General features: G+C 34.8%; 1 protein-coding gene across 6 annotated transcripts in view; it reads right to left on the bottom strand.

Moving 5' to 3' along the window:
- ARHGEF12 (Rho guanine nucleotide exchange factor 12) overlaps positions 1 to 20,125 on the bottom strand; it is a 69,382-nt gene that overhangs the window by 36,902 nt on the left and 12,355 nt on the right. Inside the window, exons 1-4 of one of the 6 annotated variants that reach the window (XR_009156506.1) lie at positions 13,508 to 15,691; positions 7,402 to 7,425; positions 6,986 to 7,074; positions 4,636 to 4,692 (exon numbers count right to left, since the gene is read on the bottom strand). Coding sequence is in view for 4 of the 6 variants with exons in the window: in XM_058194777.1 (XP_058050760.1) it covers positions 4,636 to 4,692; positions 6,986 to 7,074; positions 7,402 to 7,425; positions 13,508 to 13,668 (331 nt within the window). In the remaining 2 variants the exon portion in view is untranslated. Of the gene's footprint in view, positions 1 to 4,635; positions 4,693 to 6,985; positions 7,075 to 7,401; positions 7,426 to 13,507; positions 15,700 to 20,125 lie in introns of those variants that run through there. The other 5 variants (XM_058194777.1, XM_058194775.1, XM_058194779.1 and 2 more) reach the window with 5 other exon arrangements.

Genomic DNA, 20,125 nt, shown 5'->3' with positions numbered 1-20,125 from the left:
GAATGCTGTAAAGCACCGTGGAGCAGTATGTGCATCTAAATGCTATTGCTCTTAAATCATTCCATACGTATAACCTCTCCGAATAAAATGGATGAAATGTCTTATTCTCAAAAATGACTAAAGATTCACTCAAATGGGCATGACTCATACATCTTTCCACTAGCAGGAAAGTAACCACTAATAAGCCATTTAAATTCTCAGGGAGTGGAAGCTGATCATGCTTTGAACTCATTACTACAAAGTAAATTACAGCCTTGCACACTCAACTGCGAGGAATGATCACTCAAGTTGTTAATCTATTAAATGCCATGAAGATCCATTTTGTACTCATTCAGATATTTGCATCTTTAAAATATGACCTATATTTCAACAAAACCTTAATTACAAGGGACGCAATCTGTATCTTTTTTTTTCCTCAAAGAGAAGCCGATCATTTCAATCAGATGTGGGCTACACCAATGAAAGAGCATCAGGACTTCTTTGGTGTATCTAACTCCAAATACCTTTCGTTGTGTTTATGTTCAGTGACAGCTCAGATTCAAAAATCTTAATTATCAAGGATGTATCTCACTAATTGATAGTAAGCTCCTCATTAAGCAATACTTTGATGCATTTGGGAATCACAAATTATGAGACTCAGCACACAGTGATTGATTCCACTCATATTCTCTCCCATTTATGGATACAATTGTGTTGAATCACACTATGGAGCTGAGGGCCTGGGCTGTTTTTTGTTTTGGTATGACTTTAAAATAGACAATCCAATCGTCAAAGTCTAGATTTGTTCCACGGGGTGTTACCTTGGCAACAAACTACCAAAACAGCTGGTCATTTAATTAATAGCACTTCTTATAAACCGTGCCAGGCTTATCACAGGGTAATATCATCGCATCTCTATAATGCAAAGATTCTCTAAAGATATTGCCAATCCGAGATTGAAAATTGCCTATTTCACTGTCTCTTCCCACTGTGTGGGAAAAGATTGTCAAGGTAATAGGCTCTTATTGCCTAGATTCTACTGAGGATATTTTTTTATTAGATATGGTGTCCAAATTGCTCACTGTGTAGCTTCTTTTGTCATAGGCATAAAATAGCTGAAGGCTGTAATAATTGTAAAGGGGATTTCTCTATTTAATGAGGTAAATACTATGTAAACTCAGTGAAGATTAACTTTAATGTTTTGTCTCTTGCTCTGGGTAAACCCTATGTAACAGTCCACTGATACATGGATAATGAAGTAGAATAGATACAGATTGATTTTTTTTTATTAAAATGTGGCCGTATGAAGCTGCTTCATAACTAAGACAACTAATTGACCTGAATAAGAAAGTGGGGGAGAAAAGTGCAAAAGCATCCAATTGCTCAGATAATTGGCTAATTAACTTCAAGTACAAAATTATGTAATACTAGAGCAAAGTTAAAGCGTTCATCCAAACATCACTGGATGGAGCTCTATCAATTCAGCTATTTAGAGCACATATGTGATGAGTAAAACAACTTTTAATAAGAATAAATTTTGATACAGCAATAATTCTTGATAAATACAGCAGCTTTCAAATTCATTATGTAAGTAATTGCTCACACATAATGAAGAACTGCAACATTTTTTTTCTCTGCCTATGTACTAATTTCATTTTTTTTAAAAACCCTCTAACAAAATACAGGGAATAAAAATGCAAGCACAAGCTATCTACGGACTATTTCCCAAAGAAAGCTAATTGTATAGTCTATTCTGGTTTGTATTCTTGGTTTAACCATGCTATCAACGTAATGTCAAAGTTGCCCAATACAGAATAGAACTGGTTATATTTCTGATTTTTAAAAATCCAAAACCAAAAGAAATCTTGAGTATCACTTCACCTCCAATTTTAAGGAATTAAATATTATTAGCCTTGACTCAAAACATGGTGTTGAAGGTAAGGTGTAGTGAAGAAGTAGAGCCAAATAAATGAACCACTACTCATATAAAATTGCCTAGCAGACAAATCTTAGAGTAAGAGCATATCTTCCTAAAAGAAAAAAAACTTTGGCAATTTCAGTCATGGTCATGAATAGTTTATTTTTCTGTAAATATCTTCCTAATTTTGTTTCCAAAACTGCTATTGATTAAATGTTTTGGAATAGATGCCTTGTGACACTTTCTAGAAAATTTCACAAGTATAGTTTAAGAGAATATTCAAAAGAAGGCTTTAAAAAAAAGGAACTGGTATTGATCCAGATGAAGATCTTCTATCGGCTGAAATTACTCATTCATAAGCCTTGATATTATGTTATACTGTAGTTATAAAGCAGAACCAAGAATTTTAAAGTATGGTTTTTGCTTATAGTTTTTGCTTATAGCTATGATATAGAAAGACCTAAGTAAATGAAATGGAATAGCACAAAGTATCCATCTGGAAAGTAATGCAAGCAAATGTATAAGAGATTTATGAACCCTCAGTTTTTGTTTTCATGGTGTCTAGCATATGCAATAGTGTGTTTTAAAAGCTGTAAAGTTGATTGAAATACATAATAATCTTAATGGCTGGGTGTTTATAGAGTTCCTTAATAACTAAAAAGTAAAACAAAGTCATACTTATGTCAAAATTGTTTGTATTTAACTCAAGAGCTGTTATCTTTTTTTGTTAGGAAACTACAATTTCTGTAAATAACTTGATTTCGACATGCCTTCTTAGAAGCATTTAAATGTTTAAAATTACTTTTCTTGAGGTGCGAACGAACCAGAACACAGCTTGGAACTGTGCTATGTCGATCTCTTTCTTCGGAATATAAAGGAATATAACACTTAACCATTCTATAGCAAACATCCTTTCAGGTGTTAAGAAACAGAAAGACTGAAAAAAATATTTGATCCTGGCTAAAATGGTAATCCTTACTTACTTTACATCTTTCCATACAGCAATCAAGGTCTACGGACCTTTCATTCAGAAAAGGAATTTCAATAGTTTTCACCTCAAAAAAGGTAACTGCCACACCTTTAATCTCCTTTGACACTTTTAGATATTTTTTTCCCAATGCCCAAAAGCAAGCAGAAAGACTGCAGTCATCAGCAATATAAAGCAGAGCATTTTCTGCTGGAAGGTTCTTAAATAGCTTCTCCCATCCAAAACAAATATTGCAAACTTTCCACACAGATTTCAGGACTAGAAAAAAGAGGGAGAAAAGGAAGCAACCTAGGAAAGCCAATGACTACTGCAAAGAAAGGAGAGGAGCTTTCACAGTTAAATTGTAACTGAACATAGAATTTTTGCAGGAAGTCTGAGAGGAAATGGGTTGTGTTATGAAGTCATGCTTTATTATACATGTTTATGAAAAGTCAAGATATAGCATGCAACAGAGAAAACAAACTATAGATAAATAATTCTAATATGCATACTAAATATTCCCACAAACAAGGTAGATTAGTTATTTCACACACAAAAAAAAACACCTTTGCTATGCAGTGGTTTCTCCCAGTAGTACATTAAGGAAGACTAAAACTAGCAGTTACACTTCTGTACAATACAATCGCATTACAATTTCTTATTTATTTATTTTAATTTAGTTATTTAGTTTGTCAAACATGTACGAGATAACAGGACTAAGTATAAACATGGATATGAATACAGGAAATGGGTACGAATAAATGGAGAATGTAGAAAGAGATCTACAACACAGTTCCAAGCTGTGTTTTTAAATTGTTATATAAATGTTTTTTTCTGAATGTAGAAAATGTGCAAATAGCTGCAAAGGAACTATATAAAATCCCCATAAAGGGATTTTAATTTGATAAAACCAGACTCACCCATTGTTGCAAACACAGTTTTTATTTTTTTTAAATGTTTTAAAAGAGATGGCTAAGATTTCTTTTAGGGGTATATCTGCAGCCTCCACTAAAGGTGCTTCTTACCTATCAATCAAAGGGACAGAAATATCTATTTTATAAAACTTTCTGTCTCCACAAAGAAGAGATAGGGTGTGTTTTTTGGGGGGTGGGGATGGGGGCTAGAATCCAAGGAAATCTTTGGGAACTGGTTATGAGTAATAATTTTAACAGCTTTGGGTGTTTCAATTTAAGCTATATCCAACTATTCACAGGGTTAAAGAGCAGCAGACAAAAAATTAAGGCAGGCTATAAAGGTTTCTATCGTGCAATTAACTGAAATGTCATTGTAGTTAAAAAGCCATCCTCCATTCCATGCTACAGTTCTATGGAATTTTAAAAATATTTCATATAACAAAGAGGTACCTACACCACAAGTAATAGTCGAGAAGCTAAAAAAATAAAATAAAAAGACTGTCCCTTTTTTTCAAGCAAACTGCTATCATATTCCACAGAGTACAACTCCACATTTTCAGAAAATTGTTTTACCTACATAATGGTTAGTGCCAATTCCTCAAACTTTCCAACCCAAAGAAAAGTTGTCATTTAGATCCTGGAAGACAATATAAAAAAACATCTAATATTCGCTACAAAGGTTAGTATCCACCAGCAAGCTTGCACATTTAAGCCACATTAAAAGCTCAGTCCTTTCCCCTGATGCAAAGTTAGCCATGCATAGCAGGGAAAAGGCAGAGAGGCCTTGAGCACACAGAACAATTGGAACAGAACACACCGAACAAAGGCACAAGGCTACAGTGGCTGCTTCAGCTTACCATATGTCTCGGATCTACTCTCCTCTGAGCTATACTTTGTCTTCCTGGAGGAGCTATCTGCACGAAAGCAGGAGAAAAGGAGAAAGAGATATAGGAAATATGGAGACCAACATGGAAAAACTTCATTAAAAATGATTTCTACAATCGGGTTAATTCATGCAAAACACAAACAAGATATGAGCATACAGAGATGATAACATCTGAAATCAGAATGTGAAATAATAGTAGTTGACTGTATAGATAACATCAAATGTAAAGTTCCAGAAAAAAAGAAGGCATCGTAATCAAGCTCCCTCCTTTCTATAGTAAAGAGTAATTGGAAAATACGTTTTATAAATATAAAAATATAATGCACAGCCTTTTATGCAAAGCCCTATATTTGCCAATTGTGCACAGAAAATAATTAATATTTGAAGTATCCCAACCACAATGGGAAAGGGAGAAAGCCTTGGTTAGTTTGAAAATATTTTTTTCCTCCATCCTTGAAATAGCTAGGGATGATGTGTTGCTTCATGGATATCTCTTCATAGGAGATATACTTCAAAGGATCCTGAATATGCCCAATCACAATGCTGTAGGGACATACGAAAGTATACAAATACTTTCATTTCTTCAGCTATTCTTATTTCAATTATTTTTAATGTCCATTTGTACTAATTTGGCAAAATTTGGAAATGTCAGCTACTTTTATATTAAAAGCCCAACTCTTAAAAAGATCACACTTCATTCACCCTCACAGTCAAACTCTAAAGAAATATTCTTTTTATGTTATAGATGGGGAAATGCTACATTATGTTATGTAGGGAATAGCCAATTCTCCAAAATTCAAGCCTTAGAGCTACCTCCAAGATCTCATTTTTTAAAGTATTAGCAAAGAGAAGGAATAAACATTTCATCCCAACATAGTATGGTTTTTTTTTTCTCTGTAGTTATACATCTTCCTGTATCACACACTGCGATCTTCAAAGTTATTCTCATCTGTGGTAAATTCTTGGAGAATAACAGACAGAACAGCTAAATTGCACAAATGAAAAGCAACACACCATGTGGGGCCAAGAGGCTCACCCGCAAGCCAGTCACACAGTTAGGAGCATACAGCAGTCAGTCTGGGTTAGTAGGTTGGGGTGGGTGGAACCTTCACATGCAGACTAATTTCCAAGACAGCATTAGACTCTGAATGCAATACAGATGGTCTACAAGTACAGGGAAACAAAAGAAAGAAAATGAATGTGTCCAGTTAAAGTTGATAGAAATATAAAATAATTGAGCGCAATTTCACTCAGAAGAAAACACTCCTCAGCTCCAGAGCTGAGGAACGTTAAGCATTTGCTCCATAGACAAGCAAACTAGCAGACAGTACAATCCATCTAGCTTCATTATCTATAGAGCAAGATCGAGTACTGAAGAGAAAATGGATTACAAGACCCACCCAAAAGAATTCCCAGAGACAGGTGAACTGAACAACAGTGTACTTTTTAAATTGCTGCACCATAATCAAGAAAAAGCCTGCAAAATAAATATAAATTTTTGCAGTTCCTCATTTACATTGGCCCACATGGGCTAATTGCTAGTAATACGGCTTTTTCTTTAAGAAGATAAGAATGTTCTGCTGGATCAGACCTCTGGCTTGTCTACTCCAGCAGCCTCATCTCAACAGTTTCCCAGCAATGGCCTTGAGAGGCAATAACACTACCATATCAATGCATCCCTATTAATTCGAAGGCAATGTATATACAGATGACTATAATTCACAGGCAAATGAGTAAAATTTAATGCAGTTTAACACTGTTGGATAGGCTTAATACATCTGTTTCCCGAAGCTATACACTCAAACAAAGCTGGAGTTTCTAATGCTTAAAGAAGTCACAATGGACTCTGTTTGTAAGTGCAGAAAGTGTACTACAGGATGCTACATTCACAACACTAGTTTTCCAACTAAAATAAACAGAGAAGAACAGTCACAGAGTCTCAAACTGAATCAAAATAAGAACACAGGGGAAAACTAAAACATTATCTGTTATATAATCTGAACATAAGGGTTCAAAAATATCTCTTCTTTAATGTGTAGTTTTCTACCTTGGTCTTCAACTTTCTAGGTAGATTTAAAAAGAAACGAAAGTCCCATCTATGATGCAACACCAGAAGTATGCAACTCAAAAACATAAGGATGAGGAACAGTGCGCAACCCCTCTGACAAAAATTATGCCATTAAAGTGGAAAATAAAAAATGCAGAAAACCTGTTATTGCCCTTAAATATAATATTGGCAAAAGAGGTTAGGCAACTTTTTAATTCCAAAGCTGGACAACAGGAAGATCTGGGTGTTCTTTGGGATGTGAAGGTAATTCTACCTGTTGGGTCAAAATCATGGGCACTAATGCAGCGTTCGACCTTCTGCTTCTTGTCTGCTGGAGACTCTCTGCTCAGAATGCTGCCATGCCTGGAGCCAAACAGAAAGGGGAACAGAATCATTTTTTTACTGCATTACATAAACTGAGCTAATTTTAAGAACCCTATTAATAGATTTCATAAATATGTTTAATATATTAATATGATATATGCCCATTTTCCATATTATTTCTATTTGAGAAAGCAATCTATCCAAAGGCAGGAATCCATGGTTCATTTCCTATGTCTCAGATAATTCAATCTGCTTAGTGGGGTGCAGCTAAATATATCCAGAACCTTCCATATTAGCTTACTGGAAGCTGGGAGATGACCGGAACTTTCTTAGTAGATACAGAAAGTCAAACACTTAGAAACGTACCTTGTAGGTTTTTTGAGGGGAAACCTGAAAAGCAAAATAACAAATAAAAATAGTTAGCATCATATAAGTTGTTTTCAGGTTACAAGAAATCAATGTTAGCCTCCATGTAATAGATTTAAGGATAATCACTTTTATTTCTTTGTTTTTAAGATGCACAATTCTGAATTGCTACTAAAGAAACTAAAGAAAGATGGAAGATTTTAACACCATGATCTGCTCATGGGATTCTATTCTATTACACAACAATTGTAAAGGTGTCTTTCAAGTAGTGCTTCTGTTACATAAATATTCTATTCCTTTCTTCCACACGATTTCACCTAATTGAAATAATTCATTATGATAAAATTATCGGAATACCTAAAATGAGATGCATGGTTAAATTCATCAGGACAACTAATATTCTAGTATATAGTTCAGTCATTCGTTCAAACAACTACAAAATAATTTGATTTACTCCTAAATTAAACATAATAGATTTTAACAAATATACACTGTATCCTAAGCTATTTAAAGCATCTATTAGAAAAGTATTTAAGAATTTGTTGCACACAAAAACAATTGAGTAACTCATTTCACTCTACACAAAACTCTCAACTGAAAATTGGCTATAACTGTATAGCATTATAAAGCAATTAAGCAGCTTTGTTTCAAAGCTTTAAAAACTTTATTAATAAAACCAGCATTAGCATTTACAGTATTTTTCAATTCTGTTACTAAAACTTAAGGCAAATGTGCTTCTAGGTTTAGCGGTAAACACTCAGAAATGCATTACTGAGAATTCCATACTTATTCTCTCTTTGCCTTCATCTTTTTACATGAAAATCTAGCTTCCAAGCGAGACCTTTACCTTTACTACCGGTTTGCAATGGGAGCACGCGTGCTTCTGCACATGCGCAGATTGTTGATGATTATGTCCAGGTCGGTAGGCGAAGCCTCCCACCAGTTTTACTACCAGTTCTTGCGAACTGGTCCGAATCAGGGGCAACCCACCACTGTGCATATGTCAAGAGGACAAATTTTACAAAGGGCTTCTGGGATAGATACTCAGAACCTTATCGGCTCCAAGTCAGATTCCCCAATCCCGTTTTTTCCCCTCTCCCTTCATCCATCCTGAAGGGGAGGGAGGAGCAAATAGAGCAATGATAGCAAAACAGAGAAAACCACAAATAATCTGATATATTGCTGTTATGCACTGCCACTCCTTAGAGGCTGGGACCTTAGAATGTTAGTCTTTCCCTTCCACTGTGAAATGTTGTCTCTTACTGGTAGTAGGCGGAAAAGATCAAGGTAACAAATTAATTTAGAGAAATGTCCTGTCTTTATTAGAATCCTGCTCTCTTCTGTATAATTCAATAAAAGCCAACACTAACTTTAATATGCCATCACACAAACAAAGCATATATACAAGGGGAATATTTTTACTCATAATCATGTTTAACAGAACATGATTATATGCTGAATACATGGTTTAATACCAAAATTACCATGGAGGTAAAACTATCTTTCCAACAAGATACCACACTAAGAATTATTTAGGCAGCATCTAAGAATATAGGCAGTTCCATACCGCGTGTTTTTATGTAAAATTAGGGTGTTCGGGTTCAATAAATTAAATAGTTCCAGATATCAAGGAAATCCTTTAGATATCACTGCAGGGCTTAAATAACAATCGGTATAACAACAGATTTCTTTTTCCATAAGTGTTCAAGATCAACCTCAAGCCTCAGTATTTCGTAATTTTTTTCCAATGACTCAACAGTAGCATCATCTGGTATATCAACAAGGCCGAACCAGACTTTCTTCTTTTCAATAACTGTTATATCAGGCAGAAACAAGAGGCCTGTCTTATTTTAAAACTACACTACACCTGAATGAACACTCTATCATCCCACTCCCCTTAGAAAGAGGCTTTGTATTTATTCAAGGGAAGATCTACAACATAAACTCTATTGCACTGAAATTATGCGATTCTTACAAAAAGTAAAAAAGGTTCTTCATACTGCACTAAGTTAAAAATCACAACAGCTATTGTATTGCTTATAACAATGAACTAAAGAGGCAGAGTTAGTCAGGACTATCAAAACAGGAAATCAGAGGGGGGCAGCCAACTGACAATCCTTACAAATTATTTTGAGATGACCACATCAGATGATACTGTATGAATCATCCAAAGTACATGTACAGCATTTATCTTTTCTTCAGGGAGGACTAACACTGGAGGCATTATTGTATGATGTCTGAAAGGGGTTCAAAACTGGCACAACATATTCCATTAACTTTTCAGCCCATTTCAAACATCTGGTCTTACTCAGCAAATTATAAAGACAGTATGTTTTTCAAACATATACCACGCTATCATACATTGAATGCCATATCAAATGCAACAACCAACCCTTAAGTAACGGATTAATGTCTATATTAGAAAAAGATTTATGCAAGTTTTTTTGGTTTTATTTTGAAACTTTGAGCCAGTCTTGACTCCTGAACATATATCGTATTTTTCAGACTATAAGACGCACCTGACTATAAGATGCAGCTAAATTTAAAAGAGGAAATCAACAAAAAAAAAATTTGGCCTCCACACGCCCCGTTTTTGAGGCTTTTTTTGGCCCATTTTCAAGGCTTTTTTCAGCCTGTTTTTGAGCCTTTTTTTTTTTTTTGGCCGATTTTTGAGATTTTTTTCAGGCTGTTTTTTCCGGGAAATAATGACAAAAAAAAAAAAAAGCCTCAAAAACAAGCCGAAAAAAGCATTGAAAATAGCCCCCCACCCAAAAAAAAGCCTTGAAAATGGGCTGAAAAAGGCCTCAAAAATGGGCAGAAAAAAGCCCCGAAAATGGGCCAAAAAAAAGCTTGAAAAAGGCTGAAAAATGGCCCAAAAATGGGGCATGCAGAGGCAAAAAAATGGCTGGTGGGTGGGGCTTCAGCAATATTCGGTTTATAAGACGCACAGACATTTTCACCCCCTTTTGGGAGACAAAAGTACACCTTATAGTCTGAAAAATACGGTAAGTAGCAGTTAATGACTGCAGTTGGGCCTGTAATTCTGGTCAAGATATTACAGTTATTAAGTGGGTAACCATGCCATTTTACCTGATTTTGGAACCATTTTTGCAACAATCAGAGTCGCAACAGTCATTAAGGAAATCTCATGGCTGTTAAGTGAATGTGGTTGTTAAGCAAATCCATTTTCCTTAATGAGTGGTTTTAATGAGAGCGCACGGGTCGGTGAGAGGCAATCGTAGCAGTAGGCGGTCCTGTAAGTAACCTGGTCCTAAGCCATGGAGCGCTTTAAAGGTAGTAGCCAGCACCTTGAAGTGCACCCGGAAGATCACAGGTAGCCAGTGCAGCCTGCGCAGGAGTGCTGTCACATGGGAGCCACGAGTGGCTCCCTCTATCACCCGCGCAGCTGCATTCTGAACCAACTGGAGCCTCTGAGTGCTCTTCAAGGGGAGCCCCATATAGAGAGCATTGCAGTAATCCAAGCGAGAGGTAACAAGAGCATGAGTGACCATGCATAGGGCATCCCGGTCAAGGAAGGGGTGCAACTAGCGAATCAGGCAAACCTGATAAAAAACTCTCCTGGATACGGTTGTCAGGTGGTCTTCAAAAGACAACCGCCCATCCAGGAGAACGCCCAAGTTGCGCACCCTTTCCATCGGGGCCAGTGACTCGCCCCCAACAGTCAGCCGCGGCTGCAGCTGACTGTACCTGGATGCCGGCATCCACAGCCACTCCGTCTTGGAGGGATTGAGCTTGAGCCTGTTTCTCCCCATCCAGACCCGTACGGCTTCCAGACACCAGGACAGTACCTCGATAACTTCAAGGATGGGTTGTAGGTTGTTTTTTTTTTTAGTCTGTTGTAAACTTCAAATAGTAGTTAAGTGACTGGTCACTAAGCAAGGGCCACTAAGCAAGGACTATCTTGGTGGCATTTCCAGAAGTGGTTTTTGCCAGTACCTTACTAGAACTGAGAGAGCGAGACCGACCAAATTCACAAAGCTGGTTTCAGGACTGAAACTCACTGCTTCCCAGTTTCTAGCCTTGTGTCTTTAATCACTACCCTGAAGTGGTTCTCAACTGAAGTATAAATACAGTGAAACTGTAAGAGTTTAGTTACTAAAGGTTCAGCTATAGTCTAGCCATTCAGTCCTCGTTCAAGCAAGCTCTTTAGCACTGTTCCATGACACTGGTCCTTGGATTTTTCCAAAAGCTGATGTCAGGATATTTCACAGAGAAAGAACTGCATTTACAAAATCAGCAGGAAAGGAGGGCTTCCCTAGCAGCTATACTCAATGTAGCCATTGTGCTGCACTGTAAGTGGGAGCCAGAGTGTTGTCAAAAGCTTAACTTGCTGCCGAACTTGTGCTCGCTTAGGATTTTCAAATACAACAAAAAATGACAAACATTTCTTCTACCAAATACTGTTCTTCCCAAAGGTATTCGTTGTTTTTTTTACCATTGATAATTCATTCATTCTACAAACAGGGTAGTAAACTACTTTAGTCATAATGAACCTACCAAACAGAACTGGCTTCCATTTTCCTAGTTATTCTTAATTAGCAAATAATTACTGGTAAACACCATGGCATTGACAAGTTCCATTTTATAGATTTCTAGACACTAAGATGCGGCTGCATTGGGCAAAACCTGAAATTCTGAACCAATAAAATAAAGTTAAGTTGAGAAAAATCCCTCTTCTACTAACAGAGAATACAATTTGATAAACTGAGTTTATAAAGTACGTTCTTATTTATATATAAAATTTGTATAGTTGCCCATCTCACTGAAGATAACTATGGGTGGCACAAACAACTACGCTGGGAAGCAAACAACATTTTATTAATAACTTTAAACAAATCAAATAATTCTACAAGTTTGGCTCTGTAATTATGACTTTGAGAAACTGGAAGACAAAGTAAAGAATATAAATATATCAATTACATTTCATAATTTGAAACTCAAGTATGATTAATGTAAGATCTACCTAGAATCTTTTGTTTCAAAACAACAAAACTATATAAACTTCCATGCAGAGATAATCTAAATAATCAAGGGAAGGCTTTATATCTCAATGACTGAAAACCTATGTTTGATGCAGGAGATTCAAAATTTCGAGCATCTTTGAAGAACAGTGCCTAAAAATAGGCAACACTCAGTTAGGTGGATCAAGCGTTGGTTTTCATATAAAGCACCTGTTTATTTTACCTACCACAGTCATAACTACAGTAAGCCCAATAAGCTTACAGCAATTTTAATTGTTGTATCTATTAGCTGCATTTCACATGCTTTGCATCATTAAACAGCTATTAAGATCTTCTACTTCAAATCTGTGCAAGGAACATTTAAGATAATTTTAGACTGTACTTGAAGCAGTTGAACAATTAGATTTCCCTGGTACCCAAAATATTTTCATCTTCTATGTAAGATGGTACTGAAAATTAAAATCCAACAAATATGACTAGAAGTTCACAGAATAAATTTCAGAGACTCCTAGTCTTATTTTTACTATACTTCCTGTTGTATAAGCACAGAAAGCTGCCCTACATTGTAAGGAATAAGAGTACATTTGCTAAAATACATGAAATACACATTGGCATACAGAGAACACTAGATATGATTCTCCCAACATATTCCATCAATCAAATAGAGGAATATAGCAATAAGGATTGGCCCTCCATAGTTTAAAATGTATGACTGAGAATTAGAATCCAAAACCCTGTTAAAAGCAAAGGATAAACCACAATTACTGACCCTTCTCCATAGAATAATTTTATAAATTATTCTTATAATCTTTATGGTTTGACCAACAGCCTGAACCTTTACATCAATGAAGTATAAAATTCTACTGATTATTTTATTCATCTTCAATTTAGTTGCTATAATCAGCTGTACTACAGGATCTACTACAGTAACTCCTAAGGAAAAAAGATCTGCTAAGAATTTCTGGATAGTCAACTGTTTTGTGATATAGGAACAGGATTTAATTAAAACATTTATATTTTCATTTAACCCTAATATATTTATTACATATGTGCTTTGGTAAACTTAATTTTAAAACTGAGCAATTCTTTTCAAAAAGGATATTTCTTTAAAAAATAAATTTTACCATAATATAGATTGATTTTTCTTGTTTTGAAGTCTACCTATTTTATTGCATAGTATATAGTGTCCTGTTGAATAACCTATGAATAAAATAAAAAGAGGATTTTGAAGACAGAGGATAAGGTAAGAGAAGCAAGACACTACACTAATGCCCAAATAAACCATAAAATGTAGGATGTAAAGAGCATATTATTTCATTTGAATAATAGCCAAGATCTTGCTCCTATCAAGTCAGATCATGGGTCTATTTAGATCAGTATTTTCTGCCCTGAGTGGCACTTCTCTAAAATCCGACACAGACACCCTATCTAGTTTTGCCTGAAGATACTGGAACTGACATTTAAAAAGCATATGATCTCTAACTCAGCTCAAATTTATTTGAGCTCTAAAGCTTCTAAAGCTAAAAAAAGATCATCTTATGCAATACAAAAATCTTTGCTGTTACTAATTGAAAGAAAGTGGAAGATTTATAATGCCTTATCTAGTGAACGATTTTAAAGACAAGAGTAACTGGAATGGTGTTTTTCTAGGAAAGAATATGCTTCCTCTGTTTCTTCTAAAAAAAAATTACTTTAAATCAAATTAGTTCACAGCATCCCTCTACTACTCAGTGTATCTACAGTAATTCACTTCGATGCTTTAACAGGCAAAGATAAAAGTGAAGTCTCTTTTAAGTCAGGTTGATTGCTGGTAACTTAGTAGAAACATTAAGTAATGGCAACAGTATAGGTGTGGTTCGCTACTGTCTACTTACAGGAAGTTTTTTCAATTTCCCTGTCTAGCCTTGAATGTACTCGCTGGTGGTCTCCTATCCACATACTACCAGGTCCAATATTTCTGAGCTAAGGTGAGTGAGGTGTTGCCACCTGCTGAGACATGCATTAACTGTGATAATTGCAAATGGATACAGATACTTCCCATGCTGTCACAAAGCATCACAGAGCCTTGCATCAGCAGTATTATGACACATATTGACAATAGAATCTTTCAAATTAGCTGTTCAAATTCTGGACCAGTAATATTATTAAATCTACAAACTGACAACCTAATAAAATATACAAACTGGCAACCTAATTTGCAGACTGTTTTTTTTAAAGCAACAATAATTAACCCAGCCAGTAATCATATCTCAAAGGGGTTTACTTGCAAAACTCCACTGATCCAATTTTGAAATTGTCAAATTAAAATAGATTACAGACTATATAACATTTGTTTTCCAAAAATCCCCATAGTCCCTGGTTCATTCCTATTAAATTAGCCGCTTTGATTACTAAGCACAGTGTTTCCCTCTTACAACGTTGTTAAAGACAAATACGATATTCAATACCATTATAATCATTTACTAACACTGAACAATAACTACCACAGAGACATTAACCAGCCTTGCGTATGGCTAAATCACAAAAGCTGGCAAGCGAGTTCTTACAAAGCAGGATAAAGGTTTGCATTCAGCTCAGAATCTCTGATCAAGAAAACAGTATTGCTGCCTGCTTCCTCCATGCAAGACATCTTTCTTGGCTGTCAAAAGCTTTGTTCTCAAACAGAGGCTACCAAGAGCAAAATATGCTTTCACAAAATAGAAACCATCTCTCAGAAAAGCGAATGCACAATGATAACCTAGCTACACAGAATACATATACTAACTACTGTTATATACATTGCTTGCCATATACTTTCAAGATAAGCTATTTCCCAGCCTTTTTTTAAAAAACTGCATCTGATATAAGGAAACGAAGACTTGGAGTTTACCTGGGGTTTTAAAAAAATTATCCAGGAAAAGTCATTCCACTCAAAATCTTTAAAAAAACAAAACAAAAACCTGCTATCTATCTGGTTTTGATGGTTTCTTTAAAGAGATGCTTTAAAATCAATGAAGGCTTTTAATCAGTCGGGAGACAGGAAAAAGGAGGTGGAGTTTCATCAGTTTTCCCTCCCAGTATTTACTGTACTGTGGTGTTAGCAGAGCAGCAAAATGGATTATAGTATAGTTATTTATATTGCTCTTCCGGAAATATTCCTACCAGAAAGAATTAGTATGCTTTATTGCTGGGCATCCATTCATCCTGAACGGTCAGCAAATTAAAAATCAAAATAAAGAAGCTTCAGCAAAAAGCAAAAGGTAAACATGAAAATAACTGATATAAAAGCAATGAAATGGTATGAAACAACTTATCTCAAATTGTCTCCAGAGTACTGAAGTATCACAGCCATCATCCCAAAATGTAGAAGCAGAAGGCACTAGAACAGGGAATACCGAATAACAGATTTTTTTGCTTTATAGTATTTTTATGTGTTCTCTTTTTAAAGAAAAATCAGGCATTCTGATATCTTATTTTTTTTAGATAAAATGGAATTTATCTATTATAATTGACTGTGCGGTGGTCATAATAGTTTTAGATCTGGCTACTTCTCCATTTTCTGACACAAGATGGATATATTGCCACTTCATCAAAACTGAAAGTATTACTTTCACGAACACTTTAACAAATTTCACATTAAAGGTTTTATCCCTCACCACCTTAGTTTTTAATTTTCTTGATCCATGAACAGAGAACAAAATGATGTGTAGGAAAGAGAATCTATTATCGTGTCTCCAGCAACTGGTTGTCATTATATAAACATACAATTCTTTCACCACTAAAGGCTTTATTCTATTTTAAAAGGGTTCCTAATTATCTTTCTATAAGGCTCCTTTACTAAGATGACAATTAATGCTCTAGCTCACCTTCCAGTACTATATTATTTTCACAATGTTTTCTTTTCATTGTCCCTGGTTATAACTCCAATTCTACTGTATGTTCAACTAGACTTTTGCCAGGCTCCCAATGCTGCTTTCCCCCCAATTTCTCTCATTTATCCCTGGTGAATATTTTTACATGGCTTCCCAGTTGAGAACATTTTATTTGTTTGCCTACTGCTGCTTTCCTCCTGTCTGCCAGGTCTTTCAGAAATTAACGCCTGCCAACTATAAACCACATTAGGAACAATATTCAGGAATCAGGGCCTTCCTCTCGCAAGAGGGAACGAATAAAGGTTAAGGGATCAGTTCAAAGAGGAGTTAGCAACTTAACCAACGTGGGGAAGACAGAGAGCAGTGGAGGGACATGTTTTCTTTTTCTGCCCCAATAAACCTAATTAGGATTGTGAGCAGTGCTGGCAGGAGAGAAATTTCTTCACGCTACACTGTCTGTTTGTGTTTGATTAATGTAAATCTTCTCAAGACTCTAACCATGCCCTAGGCAATATGATGGCTGCAGTTCTGTTAACCAGCATCTATGCAACTGAAGAAAGTAAAACACAGGGCAGAAAAGGAACCTTCTCAAGATTCTCCCTTAATCTGTTCTGGTGACGCAGTTTCAACAATGGGCTTCGAATGTTGCTTGAGTGAATGTCACTTTGTCACAATCCTAAACTAGACATTTCTATCAGGAATAAGAAAACTAAAAAAGAAAACCCACAGAAATAATCATTAGCAAATGCAAAAAAAAGATAGACACTGTCTGTTGCAATGTTCATATATTTCACAAGATGTAATTTAAGGGAGAATATAATTTCATTTTGAACAGAAATATCAATTTCCATAATCAGTGCCAAGCTAAGGTAGAAGATCCAATTTGTTCCAGCAATATTACCAAAATGATATTAGAAAGAATGACTATACAGTATAATGGATTTTTGTTTATATTTCAGTTCACCGGAAAATACGTCAATATGTGTGAGCATATTGTTCAGGACTTCAATGCGTGGAATGACACAGATACTGCGATGAGGAAGAAAAACACGAACCAATTCTGGAACAGCTGTTCCTCATTCTTTAAATTTATCTTAAGTGTTAAGTAACCCCGTTCACCTTAGGTCCCTCTCCATAAACAAATATGGTGTTACTTAACTTTTGTTGAACCTGACATTACAGAGGTTTGCCCAATATTTGTTTCTCTGCCTTTTAAATTGAGATATTTAAATGGGAATAGGCAGCACATAAATTTTTAGAAGAGATAAGGTAGCTTACCTCTTGTCTTTCCAGAATCAAATATTATTTAAAATATACTAACAATAGATTTAACATGCGACATAATGCAAAACAATTTAAAACAATGACCCTATAAATAATAATTAAACTAACAGAACATTAAAATCTCTTGTAAATTTTAAGTTATTGATTAAGACTGATTTGGGTTAACCAATACTATTGGTTTTTAATACTGATTTTGCTATAAAGCAAACGATACATAAAATATTCTGCAGCTCTAAAAACAAAGCTAGGAGAAATCTGAACACACCTGAATTACTGCATTTACCAGCCAGGCCACCTATCAAGCAATTATTACAGAGAAACAATCAAGTTCTAAATTTGCAGAAATGAATTCATACTTAGATTAATACATAAACAAATCTTCAATTTTCATGAGTTTATGAACATAATAAATAAGATCTTAAGAAACTTGAAAAAGTATTCTTTGATGCAAATTTATGAATAAATAATTTTAGTTTTATTGCCATGTTTTATTTTATTTTTCGCTTAATTTTGCCTGCCTATTTAAGCTAAATAGGAATTGCTATATTCTTAGTTCAACAGCTTGTATCTCCATTTATAAAGAATATTTGGAAATAAATTGTATCAATTAGTTAAGATTGAAGAAACCATACTTTGAAATTTTATAAATCAAACATAACTTTGTGAGCAACCAATTCATTTTACAATGCCACAAAGTAACAACATCACTAAGGTGTGCTAAAATCAATATTGCATGTATTTCAAGTTTTCTCAAAATGGCTTCCCTTCCCAAACCCTCTCAATTCATTTTGCTTCATTGCTTCAGACTTTCAGAAAATATATGTTGTCTATTAATAAGAAATCCAGCGTTACCTTGCTTTTATATTATAGGTTTTTAGAGTGTTAGTCACACAATTAATATCCTTTTGTTTATTTTATTTTTTTAAATCAGGCCGAGCTTGAAGAACACTGGTATAGATGGCTACAGAGGTGCCTATGCACGTTAAGTTTTTAAATCTTACTTTATTTTTTTCTGTTTCCATTTAATAGAGACATTATTCTTTGTAAGAACTCACTAATCAGAGCTTTCTGACATAACAACAAAGTAGCTGTAAATATTTATACGGAATTCACAGACCTTTACCCTAAATGAAAAGTCAGGCATGGGAAATGAGCAGATTCTCAGAGCTGTGCACAGCAGATATGGACAAATCTCTAAGGAACAGAGGCCTCATTACTAATGGGAGTTGAATGGCAATGAATACATAGAGTGCTACTAAACAGCCTTAGATTTCCCTTAGGCAAGATTTATTATCAGTGATACTATATGAACACCCTGAGAATACCAAACAGCTCACAGAAATTCAATTTCTTAATGAGAAATGCAAAACAATAACTTGGTGTTGACAATAAAGTTTATGGCTAAGAGTTTAAATGCTAACATTCAATACAATTTATTACTAGAGGAGGTGGTGAACATATTCACCCAGAAGGGGGGGGAAAACATATTGTGGATGTGCAAAAAGAACCAATTTCTGTGTGAAAAGTATATATCTATATTTTTTTTAAAAAAGAGTCTGGAAGGTACAAATAAAATGGACTCCATCTCCTATCTTTTTTTACAAAGTTGCACTGTTACCAGAGTATAATTCTGCAATATTGCCTCATTAATTCTGGTAAGTGGAATTCTTTTTCCACATAACAGTTAAAACAAATATTGTGGCAAATAAAAACATAAGATCTAAGTACTATTAATTATATAATTTCTTAAACAAAGGACACTCAGGTCTAACATTAAACAAAAGTCAGCTGGTCACTTGATAACTATTAATCTTGATGTACTTCATTATACAGTAGTTATGTGATAAGAATGTAAATGATACACTATAGAATAATATATGAACTTCTAGTTTACAAGGTTTCTCTGCACAAAAATTTACAAAATTATTTTAAGGAAAGGATACAAATGATTTGGAATCAGTATATACATTATGGATTTCTAAATGTTTCTCAATTTCTCAGAGATTTCTAAAGTTAAATACTCTGCTGCTATGGTAGTTAACTGGTCTACAGTTTATTGCAAATACACTGACATACAAACAAATTCATACACAGTAATCAAATTGAAGTTAATGTCTATATAGCAAAAGGAAAAAAAGAACAGTAATGGAATGTTTGAGAAGAAAGTTTGCGGTTTTACTCTAGTGACTGAATACTTTTAAAACATCTCTAAGCCCAGCAGTAACAGTTGTGTTTATTCCAACAATTTGCTATTTAATAAATAATATTTTATTTCGTAGTATGGAAAAATTAATATACACTTTTCTAGTCTTGGTCATCTTTTCAGTTATTTTCATCTTAATATTAGTAAAATTTCCAGAGTATTTATGTAACCCTGCTTACTCTATCCCTTCTCCCTTGCAACTAGTAACCATACACAAACTCCAGAAACAGAAAAAACAGAAAATATTTTAAAGGGCTGCTTTCAATTGCAATGACTTTCAAGAGATATTGAAACTTTCCTGACATTATATCCATATACTTTTTAAAGGCCAGTGCTCATGGGCACAAATTCTATTTATCTTCTAAGTCAATTACAATCCAAGTCACATTGATGCTCATATCATC

The sequence above is a fragment of the Ahaetulla prasina genome, chromosome 9, assembly GCF_028640845.1.
Source record: "Ahaetulla prasina isolate Xishuangbanna chromosome 9, ASM2864084v1, whole genome shotgun sequence".
Taxonomy (NCBI): Eukaryota; Metazoa; Chordata; class Lepidosauria; order Squamata; family Colubridae; genus Ahaetulla; species Ahaetulla prasina.
This window is presented reverse-complemented; position numbering and strand designations above follow the sequence as displayed.